This window comes from Genypterus blacodes, unplaced genomic scaffold, assembly GCF_046128005.1.
Source record: "Genypterus blacodes isolate CSIRO-AG114 ecotype Tasmania unplaced genomic scaffold, CSIRO-AGI_Gbla_v1 ptg000094l_1, whole genome shotgun sequence".
Taxonomy (NCBI): Eukaryota; Metazoa; Chordata; class Actinopteri; order Ophidiiformes; family Ophidiidae; genus Genypterus; species Genypterus blacodes.
The window spans coordinates 2,309,976-2,332,749 of NW_027466898.1; the positions used below are offsets into that span (position 1 = coordinate 2,309,976).

The window sequence follows — 22,774 nt, forward strand, 5'->3', positions numbered from 1 at the left end:
AGCACTTAAAATAAGCCTGTGGATTGTCCTCCCTCTCAATTATTAATATGCAAAACATTGTTATGGTTTTAGTTTCTAGAGTTTGTTTTTTATGGTGTCTATGTTATTAAACGTTAAATCATATTTTCTTAAAAGAGCTCTTCATTATGTTCCTGTTGTAAAGATTGTTATTTCAGGAGACCTTCAAAAAGTAACATTTGGTGAGTCTTTTAAAATCCAGTTTAAAAATAAGCAATTTTAATATGAAGACCTGGGGCTGCAGGTCAGTGTGGGAGCTTTTCTTTCTCCTGCTTCTGTTCAAGGTGTCAAACAGGAAACCAGCAGAGAAAATGGTGCAACTTTCTGGACCAATTCCAACCCTTTGCATTGGAGTGACAGCTGTAAACACTTAAACAGTTAAATCTAAAAATTCGACCTTTTTTAAATATAAATGTAATATGAAAATATGTTTAGGAAATGTATAAGAAATGCAAAGAAGTCAGTAGTCATAGTTTAAGAAAAATATTTATTGAAATCGTATAAAAATAGTTTCTAACATAATTTACAATTCTACTTAGAATGGAAAAAAATATTCCAAGCCTCAATCATGCAAGTAGAGTGAGATTTCTCATTCTCACTTTATTCTGTCGCTCTCTCACACACACACACACACTTTCAAGTCACTCCTACTCCAAGACTTCATTCACAGCAGACAATGTAACAAAAACCAATTACCATCAGTAGACTTTCAATGTTTACATACATTAAGATGGAAGTGCTTTCAGGACTATTTACACTTTATTTACATTACATACAAACATACACACACATCTGCTCTTTAAAGGTTCAAGCCATAAATATGGTCAAAATTGAATTTTTTCCCCCATTATAATAATCAATGGGCCCTTCAGCGACTGAGGAGTGAAACATACGCACAGCCAAAATGCTTAAATAAATAAATAACTCAATAAAAAAGATTGAGTGAGAGACGGTGAACTCACAGCAATAATAAATATCACTATTATTTACAATTCTTGTCCCCACCAAATTTAAGACCTGGGTGAGGCACTGCACACACGTAAAATTGAACTCAAGAGCAGAATGTGTTGTATATCAGTATAGTAACTTTGCATTGCAGTGTGCATTCAGGTGAATGAGTGGTCACATAAGCCTTGTGTTTGTATACAGTACAACACAAGAGGAAGCGGACGTAGGAGAGTAAAGAGGCGTGGCGTAGTAAGAGGGTGAGGTAAGTCCAGTGTTTTCATGCCTTGTTTGCACAGGTTGAGGTTGTCTGGTTGCTAATGACATTGGAGTAGTCGTGGCTGTAGTGGTTGAAATGACACAGGCTTCACTGATCTAGGCCCATGAGAGGAAAGAGAAACAGCTATAACCAATATAAAGCCTTGGACAGGATAAGATGCAAAGAGAGGCGCCCAGCCTTCTTGCTTTGACAAATTCAAGTATTATCAGGGTTCCCCAACAATCACACAGAAGGCACTTTTTGTAAAATCATGCTCCTCTTCGCCAACTCGTCTGCTGTACCAGAGATAGAGAGAGCAGCGTACAGTGTAGCTAGAGGTTACATAACTCTGACTGTCCGCTTATCGTTCAGCAGAACGGTAAGCACGTGTGCTGTGTTTGCTCGTCACAGGTGTGTGTGCTCTCACGCAACACACACGGAGCAGCTCAGCCCACGTCCTCCTACTGATCAGAGTCCAGTGTGGATGTTCTGACACCGACACGTGTCACCGACTGGAATAAATATGAATCAAGTAGATAGAGTGTGTGTCCGCCCTGCCAGGTTGCAGCAAAGAAATGGTGAGCTTGACCTTCTCTGCTTGCAGTCGTTAGACCATACTCTTGTCTGGGCGGGGCCACTTACGCTACACCTCCGCTCTGTTTCAAGTCTGTAGACTATTAAGTAGTCATAGTCTCTTGTCAGTGCAGTCCAGCTTGGACCAGGCTAGTACCAAGACCTAATCACCGAGCCACGGCCACTGGGGTGGGAGTGAAGGCTGTGGGCTCGTGGCCAATGCTGTGTAGCCTGATCTCTGTGGTCTTCTCTGTCTGCACAGTGGATGGGACTACAGAGGAGGATGTGCTCTGCATCCAGGAGTGGTTAATGATGTCCTCGAACGAGGGACGGTCCGCGGGTCGCAGGCCCAGACACCACTCTATCAGTTGCTGACATTCTGTGGGAGAGGAAGACAGGTCCAGTCAGGCAAATACTAATATTGAGTGACAGTATAGTATAATCAGCAGAATATAACCAAAAGTACCATGACAGTGCATTAAATGCTGAATTTACCTGTGGAAATTCTCCTCCGAAAGAGGACTTGTCCTCGTACAATCTCCTCGTCGTGCTCAAACGGGATGTCCCCACACACCATGTCATACAGTAAGATACCCAGGGACCAAACTGTCGCAGAACGGCCGTGATAGCGATGGTACTTGATCCACTCTGGTGGGCTGTACACTCTTGTGCCTGTCAGGTGAGGAGAGATAAAAGAAAATTATTTAGAAACTGCACATATTCCCAGTAGTATCTAACTGGAAAATGAAAGCACTGCTGAGGGGTGATTTAACATCGTGAATGATTAACAAAGAGGCCGTGTTTATCAGCTAAGCCTGTTTCTAAGTCTATTATATCAGCTCAGGTGCCTGGGAGCATGACAGTGAGTGTGTGTGGGAGGGGGTGCGAACATGTGACTTTGTTTACAAACTTTGAGTTGTAAAAATGCCACCTCTCGCCAACAGGAGGCGCCAAAACAACGCCAATTCTACTCTGCTCGTCTACCACGCTGCTGAGCGGACTGTCAGAGATTACACAACCCCAGAATTACCGTTTCCGACGGTCGTTCCTAAAACGGGGGCCTGGCGCTTAATTTGGGACAATATATCACATCTAAAAACTAAATGTCTCTCTGGGCTTTCCACATGTGGCCCGCGATGCTAGAGTATTAAGATCGGGATATAACGCATCGCATCCGGTTAGGAGCGCCGATGACTCACCATCAAAATCTGTGTAAACAGTGTCCTTCAGCAGGGCCCCGGATCCAAAGTCAATGAGCTTTATTTCGCCGGTCCGGAGGTCGATAAGGATGTTCTCGTCCTTGATGTCCCGGTGCACCACGCCGCAGTTGTGGCAGTGACGCACCGCCTCCAGCACCTGGCGGAAAAAGCTCCTGGCCAGCTCCTCGGGTAAGGCACCTTTCTCGGTGATGAAGTCGAAGAGGTCCTTGACGTTTTCGGGTCTCTCCATGACGATGATGAAGCTGTCGGGGCGCTCGAACCAGTCCAGCATCTTAATGACGCCGCGGAACCCGGTCCCAACTTTCTTTAACAGCACGATCTCCATAGGGACCCGAGAGCCGTTGGGCTAAAGAAAGAAAAATAAGAACGTTAATGTTAAAACAAATACGATTCCATTCTCAATAATTACTCAATATAACACATGTAGCACCGGCAAAATGTATAACAGGCATATAATCCATATCTTACCAGTTCTCCCCATTCGGAAACCCTGTCCTTGGCTACATGTTTGACAGCGACCTGTGAGCGGGAGCAAAGAGAGAGGCCACGTCAAACGACAATTTTCACATTTACCAACAAATAAACACAAATGGCGGTTAACAGACATCATAATGAAACCGCACGCGGGGTACTAACCGGGGCGCCGTCGGTTATCCTTGTGCCGGAGTAGACGGTGCCGAAGCCCCCGCTTCCCAGCACACCGCCGACCTGGTAAAGCTTCTCGAAAGCCTCCTTCTCCTTCACTGTGAAACATAAACATAGCCGGTAAATACACTGAAAAAAGTGTAGCGAAAATAAATGGTGACGCAGTTGAACGAAACGACGTCGAAATACGAAGCATGTGGACGGAGGCAGCCTGCCATAGCAGCGCGCCCCCCCCCCCCACCCCCAGTCCTCCACGACAACAGCAGAGTAAAAGGGCGTCTAACCTTGATGAAGCTGGATTTTCGCCGGCATATCAACGGTGGAGATGTGGGCCAGAGAGTTGAGCTTGGACAGCAGCATTCCTGTGTGTATATCCACGAAAGCTCAAAGGCGCGTTTTCGTCTTTCTGGCTGTTATATGTGGTTCTTAGTCCACCAAAACGGCTCTCGTCTCCCCCGAGCAGAGCTTAAAATCCACGTTGTGCGAACAAAAATGCCGTAGGGATCCTCTCATCCGGATAGGACAAAACACAGTTTGGATCCAGGAAAATAAACCCAGAAAAGTCCTCTCCTGTGTGTAGATACAGAGTTCACGTTCAAAACGAACACAAAACACAGCTTTTAGTCCGCAATGTTTGTAAACAGTCGAGGGTAAATTCAGAAGAGAAGGCGGCGTGTAGACCAAATCGTTCAGTCAGACACCGGCTCATGGAAACAAGAGTTGGGGGGAGGATGGTTATAAACCCATAGTAAGGAGGCGTGGCTATCGCGCCCGGGTCACCGCTACCCCGCCTGTTTCCGCTTCATCCACCAATAGGAACGCAGATACGCTTTCTGAACGCACAGACTGAAAATAAACCCAATTCTCTAACCGGCCAGACACAGACGTGGCGGGAATCGAATCGCGCCAAAAAAAGGGGGAAGGCAAAGGCAACAATTATGAATTCAAGCGAGCCAGACACCCCCCACCCTCTCCTCTTCCACTGGAAAGTGACTCAGTGAAGACAATATATGAGTAGACGATAATATTTAGTTTTCCTACGCGATGTCTTCATCACGTTTGTTTTAGTCCTGTGCTGTGTGGATGAGACTGCAGCTACTTTACTCTTAATATCGTTACTCCTCTCTGTCGTCTTCTTCTCTGCCATGTGTCGACATTTACACACAGAGGCTGTCTGTTGCTCTTAGCTGCAGCGAGGCATCCACATGGCTCGCTATAGACATTTTGTTTCAGGAGTCACATGCGGGACATATACAACCTGGAGGTAGTTCATCAACTGCATTCCAGCTATTCTAACCCCCTCCCCTGCCATTTACCTGATTATTTTCACATTAAACACAGAGGTTTATTGTCTCAGGAGAGTCCGCGCCGCTGGTCTTTATTTGAGTTGCTGGACAATGGCCCTCAACTCCCCTGCGCATCAAAGAGAATAGAGGGAGAATAGACGCATTCCTCTCATTCTTTCGAATTGGGTGGCCGCGTTTTCAGTCGCTCACAGGATGTGGGAAACTAGAGCTAGAAAGAGTTCCATTTACCCCCCTCCCCTCCTGGCTCTCTGCTCCTCCTCTCCTCCACCCTCTTTTTTTCCCGCGCATGTTGTCTGAATGGCACTGCTCTGAAGCTGTCTGAGTTATGTTGTGTTTTGCTTTGCAATTTCATGCTCTGTGGTAAACTATTACAATGGAAATAGGCAGTTTTGGGGCTGTATAATATGAGCCATTTGTTTATTCCAACAGAAAACTGGATCAATATGGAGCGACTGTAAGGGCTCTGCAGTAACTCTACTTTAAAAAATAATGAATACTTATTCTAGTTATGTGCATTATATTTCCATCATCACATGCATGTAAACACACAAGATTATACCAAACTGTAACTGTGTTGTCTGGCGCAACAATGGAATGATTGCATACCATCAAATAAAACAAATCTAAACCTCCAGTTTAAAACTATACATAAACTCTACATCTAATTCAAACAGGTTTAGCTGCACCTTGTAAAAAAGTTACTGGAGTATCTGTTGAATAGTTTGCAGGTCGTCGTTCCTGCCTGGAAGGAAGCAGGGAGCAGGGGAGTGTTGATACTTGCTGCAGAGATGCCCCAGGCAAATTCCTTCAATTCTTGTCAACATTCTCAAGACACTGTATGCAAATCAGAGCCTGGATTTAAGCGTGAGTTTCACCTTTAAATGTCACCTGTGAAACCAAGAGATGGGAACTAATTGTTTTTACAAATCATTTACTTTCTCTCTGTTCCACTATAAATGGAGAGCATGTGTGTGTATGTGAAATGTTTGTGTGGAGTTCCAAAGAGCCTCCAAACCTGCCAAGAACACTTTCCCCGGGTCTTGCATTTGCATAAGGTACTTTTCATTTCATTCACATAAAATGATCGGTTTTATTTTCTATTTGCATTATGAAATTATAGTGGGGGAACACAGAATGGAAAAACCCTGAATGATGTGACAGTTAAAGCCATTATGAATTGAACTGCATGCATCATGCTGCTGTTCCTGCATGAAGCTTTGGCTGTTGAAGACATTGATCAGATAAGCAGGGCAGACATACCTGACCCAGGGATGGCGTCAGACCTGAATGGGCTGGAGTCTCAGTTCATGCTGCGTGTCCAGTGGGACAGGCAACCGAAACTGTCCTTGCATGGTCAATGGCGTCTATCTTCCTCAGTCTGGGTTCGCGAGTAGACCAACAGAGTGAACAGAGAAGGAGAGCCAACAGAGTGAACGTTTTCATTGAAGGTGATGAGGGGGATGTGGATTGTTTACAAGGAGCTGATATAATTCTGCGTGTTGGCTGAAAGAGGCATACACACGGCACCTTGAGGCCCTTTGAGAGTTTTGCTCTGGTTACAATAATCATTGCTGTCAGTTACACCGTCTCTTAATTAAATCAATGTTTAGAGCAAATTGAAATCAGTGAATAGAGGGAATATGACAGCTCAGACAAAATGAGAGAGAGAAAGAGAGAGAGCGCATCAGAATACTATTTTGCAACGATATTGAATTTGCACATTATGTGATACATCTTGCAAATGACGGTATGGTCTCTATTATTTATTGTCATATGTATAATCGAATCATTTATGAATGATCTTTAGCCTTTCTTTATTGTCTTAACCAACAGCTGAATCACTATGAGCCATAAGATATGTATCTCACTGTGCACCACAACACGGGTGTGTGTGTGTGATATTTAAATAAAGGTGTTGAATCTTTAATCTAGTCGCACTGGTGTTAAAAGTCATTATAGTGTAAGCGGTGTTTTTTTGATGGTGTTCTGAAAGGGTCAGAGAGGACTTTGTAGTGAGCTCATTCTCACCCGGTGCCTCTGGTGAGGTGTGTGAAAATGGAGACGCTAAGATTCAAAGCAAAGAGGGTGAGTGACTGGAAAGCCTACGCAGTGTCACCCAATGAGCACATCTCTCAGGGGGCTGCACATATCCCTGCCTGCATGATCAGCAAGGCTCAAATAACAACCATCCAACCCCATCTGTCAAAAGGAGCTCTGGTACTGCACCAGCTTTTATTAGTTGTGTTGCTCTCGAGTGCTCGCAGTGAGCACAGCTGCTCTCTACAATCTCTGAAAGTCTCCATTTTCCCTGAGGAGGTGGCAACAGGTTCTTACAGCAGGGTTGCCTATTTTCGAGTCATTGGCTCCCAAATAGACTTAGAGTTTCCCATGTGCACTCAGCGTTTCAATTACGCTAAAGATTGCTACCTATAACTGGATGGATTTGCAAAATTGCACCAAGGCAACAGATTTGTCCTACATAATAGTTCTATTAATGACTTCCTCTTTCTAAGTAAATATGACCCCACTCACAGGAATCTTTCACAGCTTGAGTTTTTATTTTACGTCGACTCATTTCGCAGACGCTTTTATCCAAAGCAAGGTCCATATGAGGTTTGATACAACACAAGGAAGGAAGATGTATTCAAATTAAATCAATGCATTTTAATTTTCTCATTCTTTTTTTTCTACATTTAATTGTTTTGACATACTACACCCACACATCATATACTTTATATGTGTAGACACATCAAGAGGTTCAGCTCCAACTCTCATTTGTTGTTTTAATTAGATTAGAAACCTGGCATTTTAGCAATGCTGGAAGAATATTGCTTTAAAATTCAAATCCTCTTTACACTAACATTGTTTCAGTTCATCCACTATTGGTGCTGCATGTGCATGGGAATCTAGATATTGTGAGTCAGTTTCCTTTTGTGCAATACTGTATTTCAATTAATGTTGCAAGTTTCCAGAAGCTTTGTCAACATCCTGACCCTTAAGCACACTGTGGACCTGCTGCTCCACCCATGATTAGTTATGACACTTTATGTGTCACATATTAATATCAAGCACATGTGTTCCCTTGGTAGAAAATTCATTTTCTCCTTCCTGATATACAGCCTTGGCTTCTTCCGCCCTTCTCTCCATGAGTTTCACTGTCACTTTGTTTATCTGCCTGATTCTCTCTCTCTCTCTCTCTCTCTCTCTCTCTCTCTCTCTCTCTCTCTCTCTCTCTCTCTCTCTCTCTCTCTCACTCTCTCTCTCTCTCTCTCTCTGTCTGGACATTGTAAAAGACTTGGCCACTTGTCTTCACTTACAGCACTTGTCTGTCCATCAATCAGTATGACCTGCCAATCACCTCTCCAGCTGTCTCAGGATCCCACCTGCTGTCACTGAACAGTGGGAAAAACAATTATGGAGTTGGATGACACTGGATAGTCAAAAGAATAGAATAAGAGAAATGTTAAATGTATGGCGCAGATGGCTTATAACATACCAAACAATTCTAAAGTAAAGGTGGAAATTATTTCAATTGTAACACAAATACCACCACTTTCTCTTTTCTGTAATACTAATTCAGTCGGAGAGAATTCAGTATTAATAGTGGATATTCTGTAAAGAACAATGAAATATGACGTGAACTCCATTTTTCAGTTGTGTGTGTAAAACATGTAATATTGGCTTTACATTATCTAGGGTATAGATATCTAAATGAAGAATATCAAGTCACTATCAATGTTGTGATTCATTACAATTCAATACAACTCAATGTTGCAAATTTAATCTGCAGTGCGTAATCATTGTCCGATATATAATTGTTGTTTGCATATTCGAATTGCTTGAATCTGTGTGTAAACATTGATGATAATGCATAAATCGGTTTCTTAATTGAGGTATTCGACAGACAAGTTGGAGATTTTTAGACACATCCCTGCACAAATGTTCCATAATTATGCCCATGTACAACAATATATGTAACATTTCAATATGAATATGTCTTTTGTGTTTTGGAAAGGCAGGTTCACACTCTCATAATAATTGTAGCCATTAAGTCATCATCTGCTGAAGAGCTAATGTTAATGCACTCAAACAATCCAAAAGGTAATTTACATCAATCAGAGTCCATCAGGGTGGACCTGTGATGTTCAGTGCGGCCTGCAGGAACCGAGTAAAGCCAGGTTGTGTTGCGTGTGCAGAGCTTGGACAGTGACTGACGAAGATTACCCTGTAATTAGAGGAGGGTCGCATAGTGCCCAGCAGCTCAGCAGGAGGAGCAGCTCACTCCTCCTAGCCAAACAAAGACTGCCTATGTTTGTTATGTTGATTGGGTTGCCAGACAATGATGCCTTCAGGGATATCATTTGTTATTCCTTCACACTTGATGATCAGGAATTCATTGATTAACAGTGGAGCTCATTAAAATGCCGATTCGCCAGTTTTAACCTGTTCTCCTCACTCCCCTGGAATTCTACGGTCAACAATCTTATCTCATTGCCTAAAAATGTGTGAGGGGAAAGTAATGGTCGGCAGCTGCCCTCTGAGAACTCAGGACCTGGAAGTTACTAGCCAGACCACCCCACGCTGCCATACGCCCCCCCCCCCGACACACACAAATAAACACACAACATGCAAATGCTGAAACAGTATCTGTCGTGATTCCAAATTAGGTGCAAAGTCCTTTTAACTATCTCCAAATAAGGAGGATATCAACATGCGTGAAAGTTGTGTTTGTGGCTGTGGGATGACATGGTGTGGGTATTAGGAGTGTGAATTATTTTTAGCGGTGTTGTAGGCTGTGCGGTGGGTAGCCTCCGGTATGGCCTGACCTCTCCTCAGGTAGCCTCTTATCCCTCCTCTCCTGAGGTCCTGCACGGTCTTGACCGACGGGGCCATGGGAAAAGCCTCCAGTGGACATCAAAGACTAGCCTATGTGGGAAAGCACCACAGAGGGCCTGCAGAGTTCCCTACGGGTCACCAGGGGTCAACTTTCATGTCAGCACAGGCCCAGTTCGAGGTCAAAGGTTATTAGCATACCTGTCCAGCGCCACTCAGACTGTTCTTCCAGGAAATTATCCCCACTTGTCTCAATTAGGGTTTCGGCTACTGAAAGGGCCATGTAAGGTTTGTTTATGGGTATTATTGTGCTTGTTAAGAAGGAGTGAAAATAAGCGCTGTGTATAAAGGGTAGGAAGCTCTTTTGGTTGCCAATAGCTGTAATAATAGGACTGTGTTCAGCCTTAAGCCTCTGCTTATGTGGGCGCAGATCACAGGAAATAAGACTTCCTCATCTGAATCCTGTTGATAATGACCTTACTGACAAATGTGATTACACAAGGAATCATTTATCCGATGTTATATCTTTTAAAAGAGAAGATGGTTCACACATTTAATTACCTTTACCTGTGTTTCAAATGGAGGAACCTTCTTAAGTTCAGTTGTACTGCCTGGTTCTAAAACATCCCTGCTTCTGATTTTCCTGCTGGTCCGGAATATCAGGAATTTTCAATACTGGCTTATGCATACTGATGGAAAACGAAACTACTTTCCAACATCAATTCAAACACATTACAAAGCATACAAAGAATAAAGAAACAGACAATGACTGACGTACGCATGCTGGAAAAACACAGGAAATCAAACCGGAGACTTTGTGATTAAATGGTATGCATAACAAAACACTTGTCACACACATTCATACTCAAATTGGATCCATAAAATCAGCCTATTGTATGCTAGATACAGGTTTGACTGTGACTTGTGCCAATATCTATTGTATTATGGTGTTAACGTGACATTTGAAAAATTCTGTTTATTCAGTTTGTTAGAATCAGAGGACAATCAAACCTTGAGTGTGCATGTAAACAAACCTTCCAAAGGTGTCTCAATGGCTGTGAGGGTCACATGAAGAGAGAAAGAGAGAGAGCGAAAGGGACAGACAGAAAAATCGGGGTGTGTGTGGGAAGCGTTGTGTCTTTGGAGATCATGTATGCGACCCAGTAAGAGATGAGGAGGAATGTGCTGAACCAGGAAGATGGGCTACTAATATCACCTTCCCACGGAGGTTAAGAGAGAGAGGGGAGGGGGGGCATTGTTTAGGGGGCGGTACACATTTATCCACGTGGGAAACAGACAGTAGTGACATATTAAACTGCTGTCACACAAACAGCCCAATGACAATGTCCCCAGTCAATGTTAAAGAATGCTCTTGGTGGGATTATTTCAGATTTCCCACAGGGAGATCAAGAGAGAGAGAGAGAGAGAGAGAGAGAGAGAGAGAGAGAGGGAGAGAGAGAGAGAAAGCAGGTTTTCATCTGTGGTTTCTCTTTGTGTTTGCCAATCAGCTGGTCTGAGTTTGAATGTTGCAGTTATTCACATGAGAGACATTCTACACTGGTGAGATCAACCTTCAGCTCTCGTATAAAGAAAATCACTTGTGGAACATTTGAGAAAACCCCACAACTGCAAGAAAGGTCTGGATTTGCTTCTTCTTTCCATTTTGAAAGTGTATTCAGCTGGTCTGTTGGTTTTTTTCTGCTGCAGCCCCCACCCATCTCTTTCTCTCACCCCTCCACTCTCTCTCTCTGTTTCTCTCTTCCTCCCCCTCACTGTTTACAGTTGATTTGCATGTCAGCCCAGAAACTGGGGTAGGCTGTTATTGTTTTGCTGTGATGGCAGAGGGGTTTTCCCAGGCTTCAGCCACCAGCTTCTCCCTCTTTTCCGAATGAATCAAAACACCCCTGTTTGCAGCCGATGATGTCATGGCCCAGAAACTACTAAAAGCTGCTTCCCTGGGAAACCCCATATCAGGAAGTCTTCTTTCTTCCTCCTTGATTGTTATAGCAGAGCAGCCAGAGCAGTTTGGAAAGGACTGTGAGCTTTTTGATTAGGTTCCCATACACTGCCGGCTGTAATAGCCAATGTGAACCCACTGAACTTCTAAATGGAGTTTGACCACCCAGCTGCCCTTCTACTTTAGTTTAAAGGGTTGTGCAAATACTGGTATGCAGATATTAGCCTCCGCATTTAACTGACTCACCTTGGCCACATTTACAAGTGATTCACTGTTTGTTGTGCTACTCATTGTGAATTTATTCACATATGGGCAACAAGCACTGTGGGTGTTTAATTGTATCTAAAACCAGGCACTGAAATATCCACGTACACATTCTTAAAGGGACAGCGCTGAATTACACTTTGAGAAAAAAGTCTTAATGTCGTATCTTACAAGAAAGCCAGTTTATGGAAATTCCTCTAAACTCTTAACGCATCAAGAAATTAGTTGAGAAAGTAAACCTGAAATTGTGTTGATATATTTTAAAATGTAAAACATTCTGCATTTGACCTGCACCTATGCAGTAAATTGATATACTTGGAGTACACAGTTCCAGCTCCTACAGACAAAAGTTCAACAATTGTGAGAGATTTGTTTCTTATTTCTAGATATTTTCAATTGTTCATATCCATAAAGCAACCAACAGGAATATGGCACGAGACCAAGAACAATACACTGGAAGAGGGGAAAAGAATAAGCAGATTTGACCTCAGGCTCATTTTGCAGATTTGGCTTCCCATGTTGCCCTCTTTTCCTTGGACCTGATTGGAGTTTTTTGTTGCATAGCAGCACCAGTGATATGGCCAAAGCATATTGTATCGCTCACTCAGTTTTCGCAATATTAACAGCAGATGGATGAATAGTTAATGACATGTTTCCATCTGCATATTTCTCCCTGCTCGGTGTAGCGGTATGATTCACCAGGAATGTGGTGCACAACCTGAGATGCATTCAACTTCATATCATACAATCTGATACAGACCTAGGACGAGCTGTTCAACATGGCCATACAAAGGGAGGCACTCTCTGTTATTAAGGACACAACACACCCTCTCCACTCTCAGTTTCAGTTCCCCCCTCCAGGTCAATGTTACACAACACCCAGCCAAACAAAGCAGCATTCAATTATAATTTGATTTTATAATTAATTTAACTTATAATATTGTTTGATATTAGATATTGTATGTTGGGACCAAAAACTGTCTTCCAGCTATTTGCAAATATTTAGTCTTCACATTGTGATATGCAATGAACTTAAAGCCTGCAGGAGTCATTATTCAACACTTAGAATACAATTTGACTAAGGATGATACAAATTGTTGCTTATTAGTCTTATTTCAGATTATTCATTATGTTATTGTCTTCTTCACCACTGCTTCAGCCAATCTTTTTCTTTTCTAAAGCATGTATTATACAATGTAAATCATGAATCTATTATATTCTATGTAAAATGAGGCTTTGAGCTTTAGCTTCCTTTTGCCTGCCGGGCTGCAGCACATGTGCGAGCACATGTTGCTGCAGGTGATTCCCACATCTAATGTGCTGTGTGTGTGTGTATGTGTTTGTGTGTGTGTGTGTGTGTGTGTGTGTGTGTGTGTGTGTGCCTGAAGGAGCCTTGGAGGAGGAAGCTTGAGGAGTCATCTGTCCATGCTTCTCCTGGAGGGCAGGGCGGGAATGCACACTCTTCCCTTCTCTTCTCTTCTCTTCTCTTCTCTTCTCTTCTCTTCTCTTCTCTTCTCTTCTCTTCTCTTCTCTTCTCTTCTCTTCTCTTCTCTTCTCTTCACTATCTATCTAATGATTACATCCTGTCTCCATGCCACTACATTAAAGGCTGACACTCTGCATACTTCACATTTTTCACTCAGTGAAAAAAACTAAATGTACCACCAACCTTAAAGAAATAATGAAAAATTAAAATAAACACTAATAGCTAATTGGAACCATGCTGCTGTCTCCATTTTGTCTACATCTACATTTCAAAGCAAAACAACAAATGTGTCATTTTTTTGTGTGTTTGGTTTTAATGTGGCAGTTACATTTAGTTTGTTGTTATGTAAAAATAATTGTGTTGTAATTTGTACTTTTGCCATCAAACCTACACTGCTGCTTACTTTGCAGCTCTCTTGTGAGTGTTTCAGAGTGAGGACAGGTCAAACACACATACACAAAACCATTGAGTAAGTCTTATCGACACACGGATGTAGGACTCTCCTTTCATCCTCCTCAGATGCCACAGCGGCCACTTCTACGCACGGAAGCTAACTATAAACACACGCCATTGATGTAAGGGGAATGTGGGAGAGGCACAGACTGGAGTCCCAGCCTTTGTTTACATTCTCTGGTCCTGACGTCAGTAGGTGTGGAGGGAAGAGCTCCGAAGATCAACAACGGCCATGACGAAGACTCCTGTTTACTCACCTGAGTGAATTATAACGTGACTGTATTACACCTGTAGCAAACAACAGATGGAGGAAGTGAAGGACAGAAAGCGTGAAAAACTATGAAATTATAGATAGGAATGAAAAAGAGTGAGGAGATTGAGGAGGAGGAGGCGAGTAAGAGCAGCAGTGCTGGTGACAGAGATAAGTTCTACAGTATGGGTGTGCTAAACAAATATAGGCCATCAGGGCAGTGCCGTGTGCTGGGAGTCCTGTCAGCCCAAGTAAAGCTTGTAACATGAGACGTTGGCAGACGTCAACGGCTGACACAGGAGATTTCCATTTTGAAATTCTAGCTTGGTTAATCACCCTTGAATTCCATTTGGCTGTGTGTGTTTTTGGCTCTCATTCTCTCTCTCTGACATGTGCCCTTTCATACATACATGCATACATGGGCCTTTTGCTTGCCTGCCTCCACTCTCAGATAATTTATTGTTGTTCAGGTTTTCACTTTTCCACTATAAGCTGCTGTGAAAGCCTGCAGCACCATCAGTGTTCATGGCAGATGTAACATTTGTCATTAGCTAAGTCTCCGTTGTGATTTGGGGTATTTGGAAGACACCACAGCTTCTGGTTCACATGGGAGAAGTCTCATGTTACGCAATACACACTGACAGCTGCAAACTGACTTTAACTTTACCTCAGGTTAGTTGTATTGGAATGAATGGACTTCAGTCATCAGCCGCACCCACATTCTCCGTTTCTCTGCCTTTTCACACACTGACAACTGAGAAACTCGTACTGTGCACTTCCTTATTCTATTAGTCATGCAATGTTAGTAGTTTCTAAAGGAATCTTTTATGGGCAGGTGTAGATAGTTGCATTGACTTGACTGAACTGCTGCAACTCCTGCAATGACAGTGATGTTTCGTAACTTTAAGCCTTCAGGCCAATCTTCTGTATGATTATATGATTTTCCTCAGGTTAAGATCTCGTTCTATTTGCACAGCTTCCTGCTTATTATCTGTGTATATGATCTTACAACATGTATTACAATTGTGTAAAGTTACACTAAATAGAAATGCATATAAAAAAAAGGAAAATGCAGTGCATAGTCAGTGTGCTGTTGCCTCCATAAGGTCAAACTCAGAATACACCATTTTGCAGTCCCAGAATAGCTTCTGTGATCTGGCACAAAAGATTCAGGTCAGAGCCAAATCATTGCTTGTGGCCATCACCAACCTTTGTTCTAGCAGTTTATGTCCAGTCATGGAGCCCAGACACAACTGATATTTTCAAGCATTTTTTTTTAAATAATCTGTGCAAACTGTGGATAAATGTTCTTCTTTGACAGGATCTCAGACGAGCCCCTTGCATAGCTATGAGTAATATCCAAAGTGAGTGGAGTTCAAACAATAACAAACCGCCTTTTCACAGCAGTCTTTGTTTGGTTCCATGTTACCAAATTTCCTGCATGTTTCAAATTCTCACGTGAGGTTTTGCATGTTTTCACTGCTGTAATTTGCAATGTGAGACAACCACAATGTTGTCAAGATAATTGTAAGATAGTGTAATTAGAGTAATCTGAGCGTTTTTGGCATTTGTTACTTTGGCATAGAACACTTAGACTATATGCTACATTTATTAGCTACTCATTCAATACATTAAAATATAATTTCCCCAAGGAAATCCTCATCAGTCAACGGCTCTCTTCAATGCAATAAATTCACAAGAGAATCATGAGAATGTTCTGTCATTTATCAGGGATGTATTGAGACATCCACTGCTCAAAGAAGCATGGACTTTTTCAGAAGGTAATTACTATAATCTCTGAATTCTGAGCCGTAAAAGGTCTATAAAATGAGCACAATACATTTGGAGAGAAACTTTAAGTTAAGAATTCTCCCATTGTAAGAACGAGTTGCCCTTGTTCCCACATAATGGACCAACAATTCTAATCTATCTGTAGGTTTTACTCCATAATTAAGTTTGGCACTGCGAAATATCACAGTGTGAGTTGTTATATTGTAAAGCGAACAGAGACCACATCATTTAAAACGATATTTTGGATAATTTGGGAGCCAAGTCCTATTCCAAATCCCTCTAAATAAGACAGAGCATTTATAGGGTGGCATTTGAATTATGTTAATGTGACACACAATCTTTATACACAGATTTGTCTTTGGGGGTTAGTGCGTTTATTTGAAAGAGAGACACGTGGCTGACTTACAGACCCAGTGGTAGAGGTGTGTAGGGCCAAGAACTTGATATCTGTAAGTCGGCAGAATGTTCTGCACAGGCATTTGGCAGTGTGTTACCAAATGAATAAGATGACTTGCAATTTTATTTAGCCAAATGAGAAACAGAACTATGCTGTGGCCAAGTTTAAGTGCTCTTTTAAATCTGTGACTGTGTGGCCACCAGAAAGGAAAGGAGGGGCCAAACATTATACTAAACTACAGCTTTTTGTACATTTTTTAACTGAAAATCAAATATTGGGTAAATCTTATAATGTTGAGGTAAAAAACTAGCTTTTCTGAAGGCAGGAAGGCAATGTAAATATCTCAAATGAATGCACACTGAAATGGGATGCATGTAAACTAAATTCCTGCATTTCCTAAAGTTCAATATGTTCACATAAAGTAAATAAATGTGTTGCTTCTACATTCCCATACTCTCTAAATAAAAGATAACTGTCTGGAGTTCAGACCTTGACATTACAAATAAAATACAACAAAACTCTGTTGTAAGCACAACTTGTATAGTGTCTAGTGTCATGGTCAGGACATTTTGTGAATATTGGTTTTATTCGAGGAGTACTTTCTGAAGACAATACATTCTTGTGTCGTCTGAATTGTCAAACAAATGGTTCTCACATAGCCTTGTTAAATGGATTTTGGTGAATCGTTTTTTCTCCACCAAGGCTATGTTTGTTTGTTTGTTAATTATTCAAATAGTTATGAACCGATTGTGAGAAAACTTGGAACGTTGGGGCATTCTCCCCTGGATCTAATGCAGACCCCAGGTGAGAATCCAGGAATTCTTGAAATTATCATTGAGAGACAGAGGATTGGTGTGGAATTTGCATTTATGTATTCAAAGATAATACACCAATCTAGAAATCAGACATATTTACCATGAAAGACTATTAATAGGTGCAATTTGGTACGCAACTGGACAAACATTTGAATCGGTACTTAGACATACAGTACATATTTTGTGTAGGCTTGGTTTTGTTGTCTTGTCAATCACCTCCCTGGTAGAGCTGTATGATGCACGGTGCACTAATGAACACAAGTTGCTCTTTGTGTGCAGTGTATGTCAATTGAATTGAAACATTTATCAGTCTTTCAGTCTTTTTGTGTAATTTTCGCAGAATCATGTTTTTGCAGGTCTTGCTCATAAGCCTCACAGGCAAAGAGGATCTCTGTGTGCAGGGAGACTTTGATAGCTGCTGAAGTGTCTTCGAAGAAGCTATTTGGCTCATACTAGCTTCAATAAACGATTAAAAGAAACACATGTAACCAAGCCATATAAATGCATGGAATATCAACAGGATGCTGCCAGCATCCTAGTACAGAAAAGGTGTTGCATGGGGCGAGTCTGCCCATTGAGGAAATACAGACAGAGATAGCATACTTTAACATAAAAAAAAAGCCAATTTAGTTCTCTAATCCCAGCATAATTGAAGTTTTAACATGCATGTAAATGCTGGTTTGTACCTGACCCTGACCTTTGGCCCTTCTGTGAATGAGGGTAAGTGAAATGAACATCTCTCCTTTAGGAATCAATAGTGTGTCAAAAAGTAAATGGGAATTGGCTGTTTCTTCATGGAAATGAAGCGTTTCTCTGGGGAAATTCTTTCTAGAATGCCTTCTGTGGTTCAAAACTCTATATGGGTTGTCAACCAATTACTGATTGATCCCCACATGGTAATATGTTTTAATGAGCACGTGTCCCAGGGCAAGATTTTAGATTTAACATGAAAAAACTTAGAGGGGATTAGCGATCGATGGTTACTGAATATGGATGGAGATTTTGGTTTTAGAATTTAATTCAGCTGTGAGTTTTTGATCCAAAAGGCAGCATGGATTAAAAACAAGACACAAACCAAAATAATTTTCTTCAGCTTTAAGATATCAACGACCAAAATCATACTGGGCACCTATTGAATGTTATGGTTATGGTATATAGAATAAACAAGTAATAATCTGAATCAAAACCTCTTCTCTGTAGTCCAGTTCCACACATGTTTTGCCTGTTGCACATTTTTCTTGTCTTCTGTAAAAGGGGATGAAGGCCACCAAGCATGTAGATGAAGGGGCTACCCCGCGTGGTGCCATAACGGCGCCATCGAGGTTGAATCCACCCACGTGATGTTCCAACAGGCTCTTCATCTCCTCTGTCTCACTGCGGTAGGACAGTGGGGTAATCACACAAATGAGCCAGGCCACACACACAGAAGATAAACCCACACCCCTGACACACATGTGCTTATACATATGCAGGAATTCACACCTCATCTGTCCTTTCAGATACGATAGCCAGGACGTCTGCAGGGACCAGCGGGACTGGAATGTGACCTATTGTCACAGCAGCCGTTTAGCAACAATAGAGAATCAAGGACAGTTACCATCACAATGCCTTCATGCTGATTTCTACAGAAGTCTCAGTGCTGCTGTGGCACCATGCTGAGCTCATTTAACTACTTGGGAATCAGGTCACTTGTGTAACTCATCAATTAATGATGCTTTTCCAACAATTACTTTAATGGCAATCACATAATGATGGCACCGATGAAACACCAGGGAAGTGGAATATGTGGATAAGTGGTGGGAGCTTTGTAACTTGAGCAGAATACATAATATGTAACAGAGCCGGGTTGAATAATGATTATATAGTTTGTCAAGAGATTTAGAGACCCATTTAAGCACAAATGCTTAAGAAGGACAGTAGTTATGGTACTCTAATTTGAAATGTAAATCAACTGATTAAGTATATTTATCCTTAACATACACATTTACATATCAGGGACTATGAACCATTGCTGACCTGACATGTAAATGAAGAAATACTGAAGTAATCCCCACCACATTATAATGATAAAACAGGCCAGTAAACCGAGGTACTGTATATGAATGAGAGAAAATGGTTGTGTGGAACTGTGTTTTGTGTATTACCCCCAAAGATTTACATTGTGATTCACTTCTAAGAGATTTAATTGACCCTGAGAAGTAAACAAAACATCACAAACAGAAATGTGTTTCCATGTGCGTCACAGAAGGAATGCAGCTGTCACACAGGGGAACAACAGAGAACAGCTGACTTGGAGTCAGCAGTGAGGCACTTGGTGTAGTGGGTCGACAGGGCTAAGTATGAGGAAGTGAGTCTACATTTGCGGGAAGGAGAAGGGAACTGGAAATCTGTTGTCAGTAGGGATTTCTTTCAACCTAATTTCCATTTGTTCAACAATGAAGTGTTCTATCCAGTTAAAAGTAAGTTGGCATCATTCGCACCAGGTGTGACAATGCCGCTCAAACAAGAAACATATTGAGGTCAACAGGTCCTGTCTGATCGACAGTATAGTTAACATCTTAAATCATTTTATATTAGCAAGGGTCAGGGTGGGAATAACAAAAGTTTGCCATTGTCAAAAATAATTGCATCTCTATTTTGGCCAAAGGTACAAATGATGGCTCACCAAATGTGGAGTAAGAACCTGCAGCTTTAATACTCCCCAAGAGTAAAATCAAGAAGCGCTTTGTATAAAAGATGACAAAAATGCTACAAAACAGATGCTTTCGGCACCCCATCTGACTCATGCCAATTTTACACCTCACAAAAGGAAATGGTCATGTTCACCTCTCTGCTTGCTAGACGCCGCCTGCTCCACCATTGGAAATCCCTCACACCTCCCTCTATTTCGCAATGGCTGAAGGACACAATGTATTTTCTTAAACTCAAGAAAATCAAGTACACTATCAGGGGCCACACTGATCGCATCTCTATTTTAAGCTTCTCTTACTTCACAGTTCTACAGGCTATGCCAGACCAGTGACTAAAAACCTGAACACCGAATAGTTCCTTTATATTTTTTCATTTTATTTTACATCCCAGGCGAGCCAGGACGGGGTTGTATGGACGCGGGGTTGGGTTGGGTCTCTGGGTGGGATGTCCTCTCTTTGTTTTTGTTTTTTCTCTTCCTTCTCGCCTTCGCTTCACCCCAGCCTATGATGCGATTTGTACTAGCCTACATTGCTGTTTGACATCATCCTGTAAAAACTGTATTTACCCTATGAGATCATCGCATCAACGTCACTGATGCCATCCTGAACTCTGCATCTACACTACTAAGCCATGCTCTCACAACCTCCTGTTTCAATTTCAATGTACTTGTACCTCACATTGCCTATTCTACCTCAGGGTCTAGTATTAAGTTTAACAACAACAATAGTAATAATAATACAACTCTCTTTCTTTCTCCCTATCTCTCTCTCTCATTTTCCCCCTCTTTCTGTATGAGAAATTATCCCCAAAATATCCTATAATTGTATGCGCAATGTCATGTAAAATGTTTGGTTCAATAAAAACAAAAAGAAAACCCCCCAAATGAGACTGAAACACCTGCAGAATTAGAATAGTCTTTTGGGGAATCATGGGACTGAGAGTCAAGAAATCAAGGGAGGAGACAGAAACCTGAAACAGAAAAAAGGTGTAAGCAAGAAAAGAGAAGTGAACCCTCACAGGGGCTTCTAATTCATGTTTTTACCTACAGCTACACTTTATACAAGAAATAGAATGTAGGAAATGGATACAATTTGTTCTGTAATGAACTCACTCAAATATAGCAAATGCAGAAGGATATGAGTCACAGTCAAAAGTACGAAAACAGCAATAGCAACACACACACCTCTTATGCGTCATAGCACATGTAAAGGCAAAGCATCGATTGACCATGGAACAAAACAAAAGGCTTTAGCTAGATGAGTAGAGTGAATGTTTTGCCTTGTGTGTGTATGTGTGTGTGTGTGTGTGTGTGTGTTTGTGTTTGTGTGGGATGGGTGTGGTATCAGAAGAAAAGGTGTAGAGTCAAAGGGTGTGGCAAAGAATTAAGAAACGTGGATATCCACTTTGGTTTTTCAGGTTGATGCCTTGTTTGTACAAATAGTGTAATGAAATTGTAGTTCACACACTCCTACTATCAAGATAAAACTGCAAGCATCCTTTAAGCATTTAGTGGAGATTTCCTGTGTATTGTTTCTGTCCTGTATTGTAGCATTAATGGGGTTTGTTCACATACAGTGGGAAACATGGCAGTGGAAAATAATAATCATTCAAGCGTTCATATCCTGTTGTAATCTGTAGATCAATTTTTACTTCACAAGCTGAACAATAGATATGTAAACAGATCATTCGGGTCTTCATGTATAAGCCCAGAAATGAGAAGTTCTTGAATCAAGAGCTCAGGCATCCTATTGCATCGAAAATAGAACAAAAGTATTTTCAATCTAATGCCACAACCAAAGCTGCAGGGAGCTAGGAGACATTGTGTGTCTGGTAAGGTGATGTTATCATTACCGCTCATACGGGGGTTGATTTGCATTGCTAAAATGTCCACAGCCATGGTAATGTGAGTGTCTCTGGATAAAGCTGTCCTGCCAGTATCTATGACGGCATCATGCTGCTGTCACTGCAATTGTTTCCCAGCAAGTCATTAAGGTTCCAGAGCCTATCAACAGGTCTGCACGTCTACAAAGACATCCCATTGTTATACCTTGTCATCATACCTTTATAGAAGAACCCCAATGTTATCAGTGTAATGCCATAGTAACTGCTAGTGATGTTCTGGGTGTGACTGCAGAGTATTAAAAGGACACACAGTTGGCACAACGCAGTGAGTTGCAGTTCTGCATGCTGTCATTGCCACGGGCCGTGTATGTGGAATATGATTGTACTGATGTGCCAAATGATGTGTGGGCGTGTGTGTTCATGACAGTTCTAATGAGTGATTACTTTTTTGTGTGTTTATGCAAAACACACACTGACAAAGTGGTTTGCTCAACATCAAGTAAAGATAAAAGGCATACAAAGAAAGGTGTCACACAAAGCTCCAGGTGATAACTTTGACATCTTTGTTTTCTGGTTTGACGCATTTGAATATGATACAGGATGTTGGATTGGAGTTCAAATATAAAAAAAACTTTGTGTAATACGGAAATAAATACATGTTTGATGACAACAAAGCTTAAATGGGTTGGGTCTTACATTTACACCTGGCATCAAAACACATTCTCATAAGCTGGATTCTGCTTGGATTGTGTTCAGATCACATTATGGAGGTTGTTACACAGGGGGTTTCCTTTTTGCATTCACTGTATTTCGATTATTCTGATATTAACACGTTGCACGATATTTAAGCTGGATATGGAATTCATTGTGGCGCTGCTGTTTCAAATGCATTGTATTGACACCCTGAGTTTGGCATCCAACTACGTACTACATGTTCCTGCTGTGCGTGTTTTAATTAGCTGAGGAATGAAGGCAGACGTGTAGCAGCATTGACTCGTGTGAAGAGGGCTGCCAATTTCTATTTATCA

At 41.6% G+C, this 22,774-nt stretch overlaps 1 protein-coding gene across 1 annotated transcript; it reads right to left on the reverse strand.

Annotated features, from left to right (window-relative positions):
- Window positions 1-485: 485 nt before the first annotated feature.
- pim1 (Pim-1 proto-oncogene, serine/threonine kinase) lies at window positions 486-4,381 on the reverse strand. The gene is made up of 6 exons (XM_076159294.1): window positions 3,945-4,381; window positions 3,652-3,758; window positions 3,484-3,534; window positions 2,995-3,361; window positions 2,291-2,467; window positions 486-2,174 (listed from the first exon to the last, which is right to left on the reverse strand). The coding sequence occupies exons 1-6, from the start codon at window positions 4,018-4,020 to the stop codon at window positions 1,963-1,965; spliced, it is 990 nt and encodes a 329-aa protein (XP_076015409.1). The 5' UTR covers window positions 4,021-4,381; the 3' UTR covers window positions 486-1,962.
- Window positions 4,382-22,774: the final 18,393 nt, after the last annotated feature.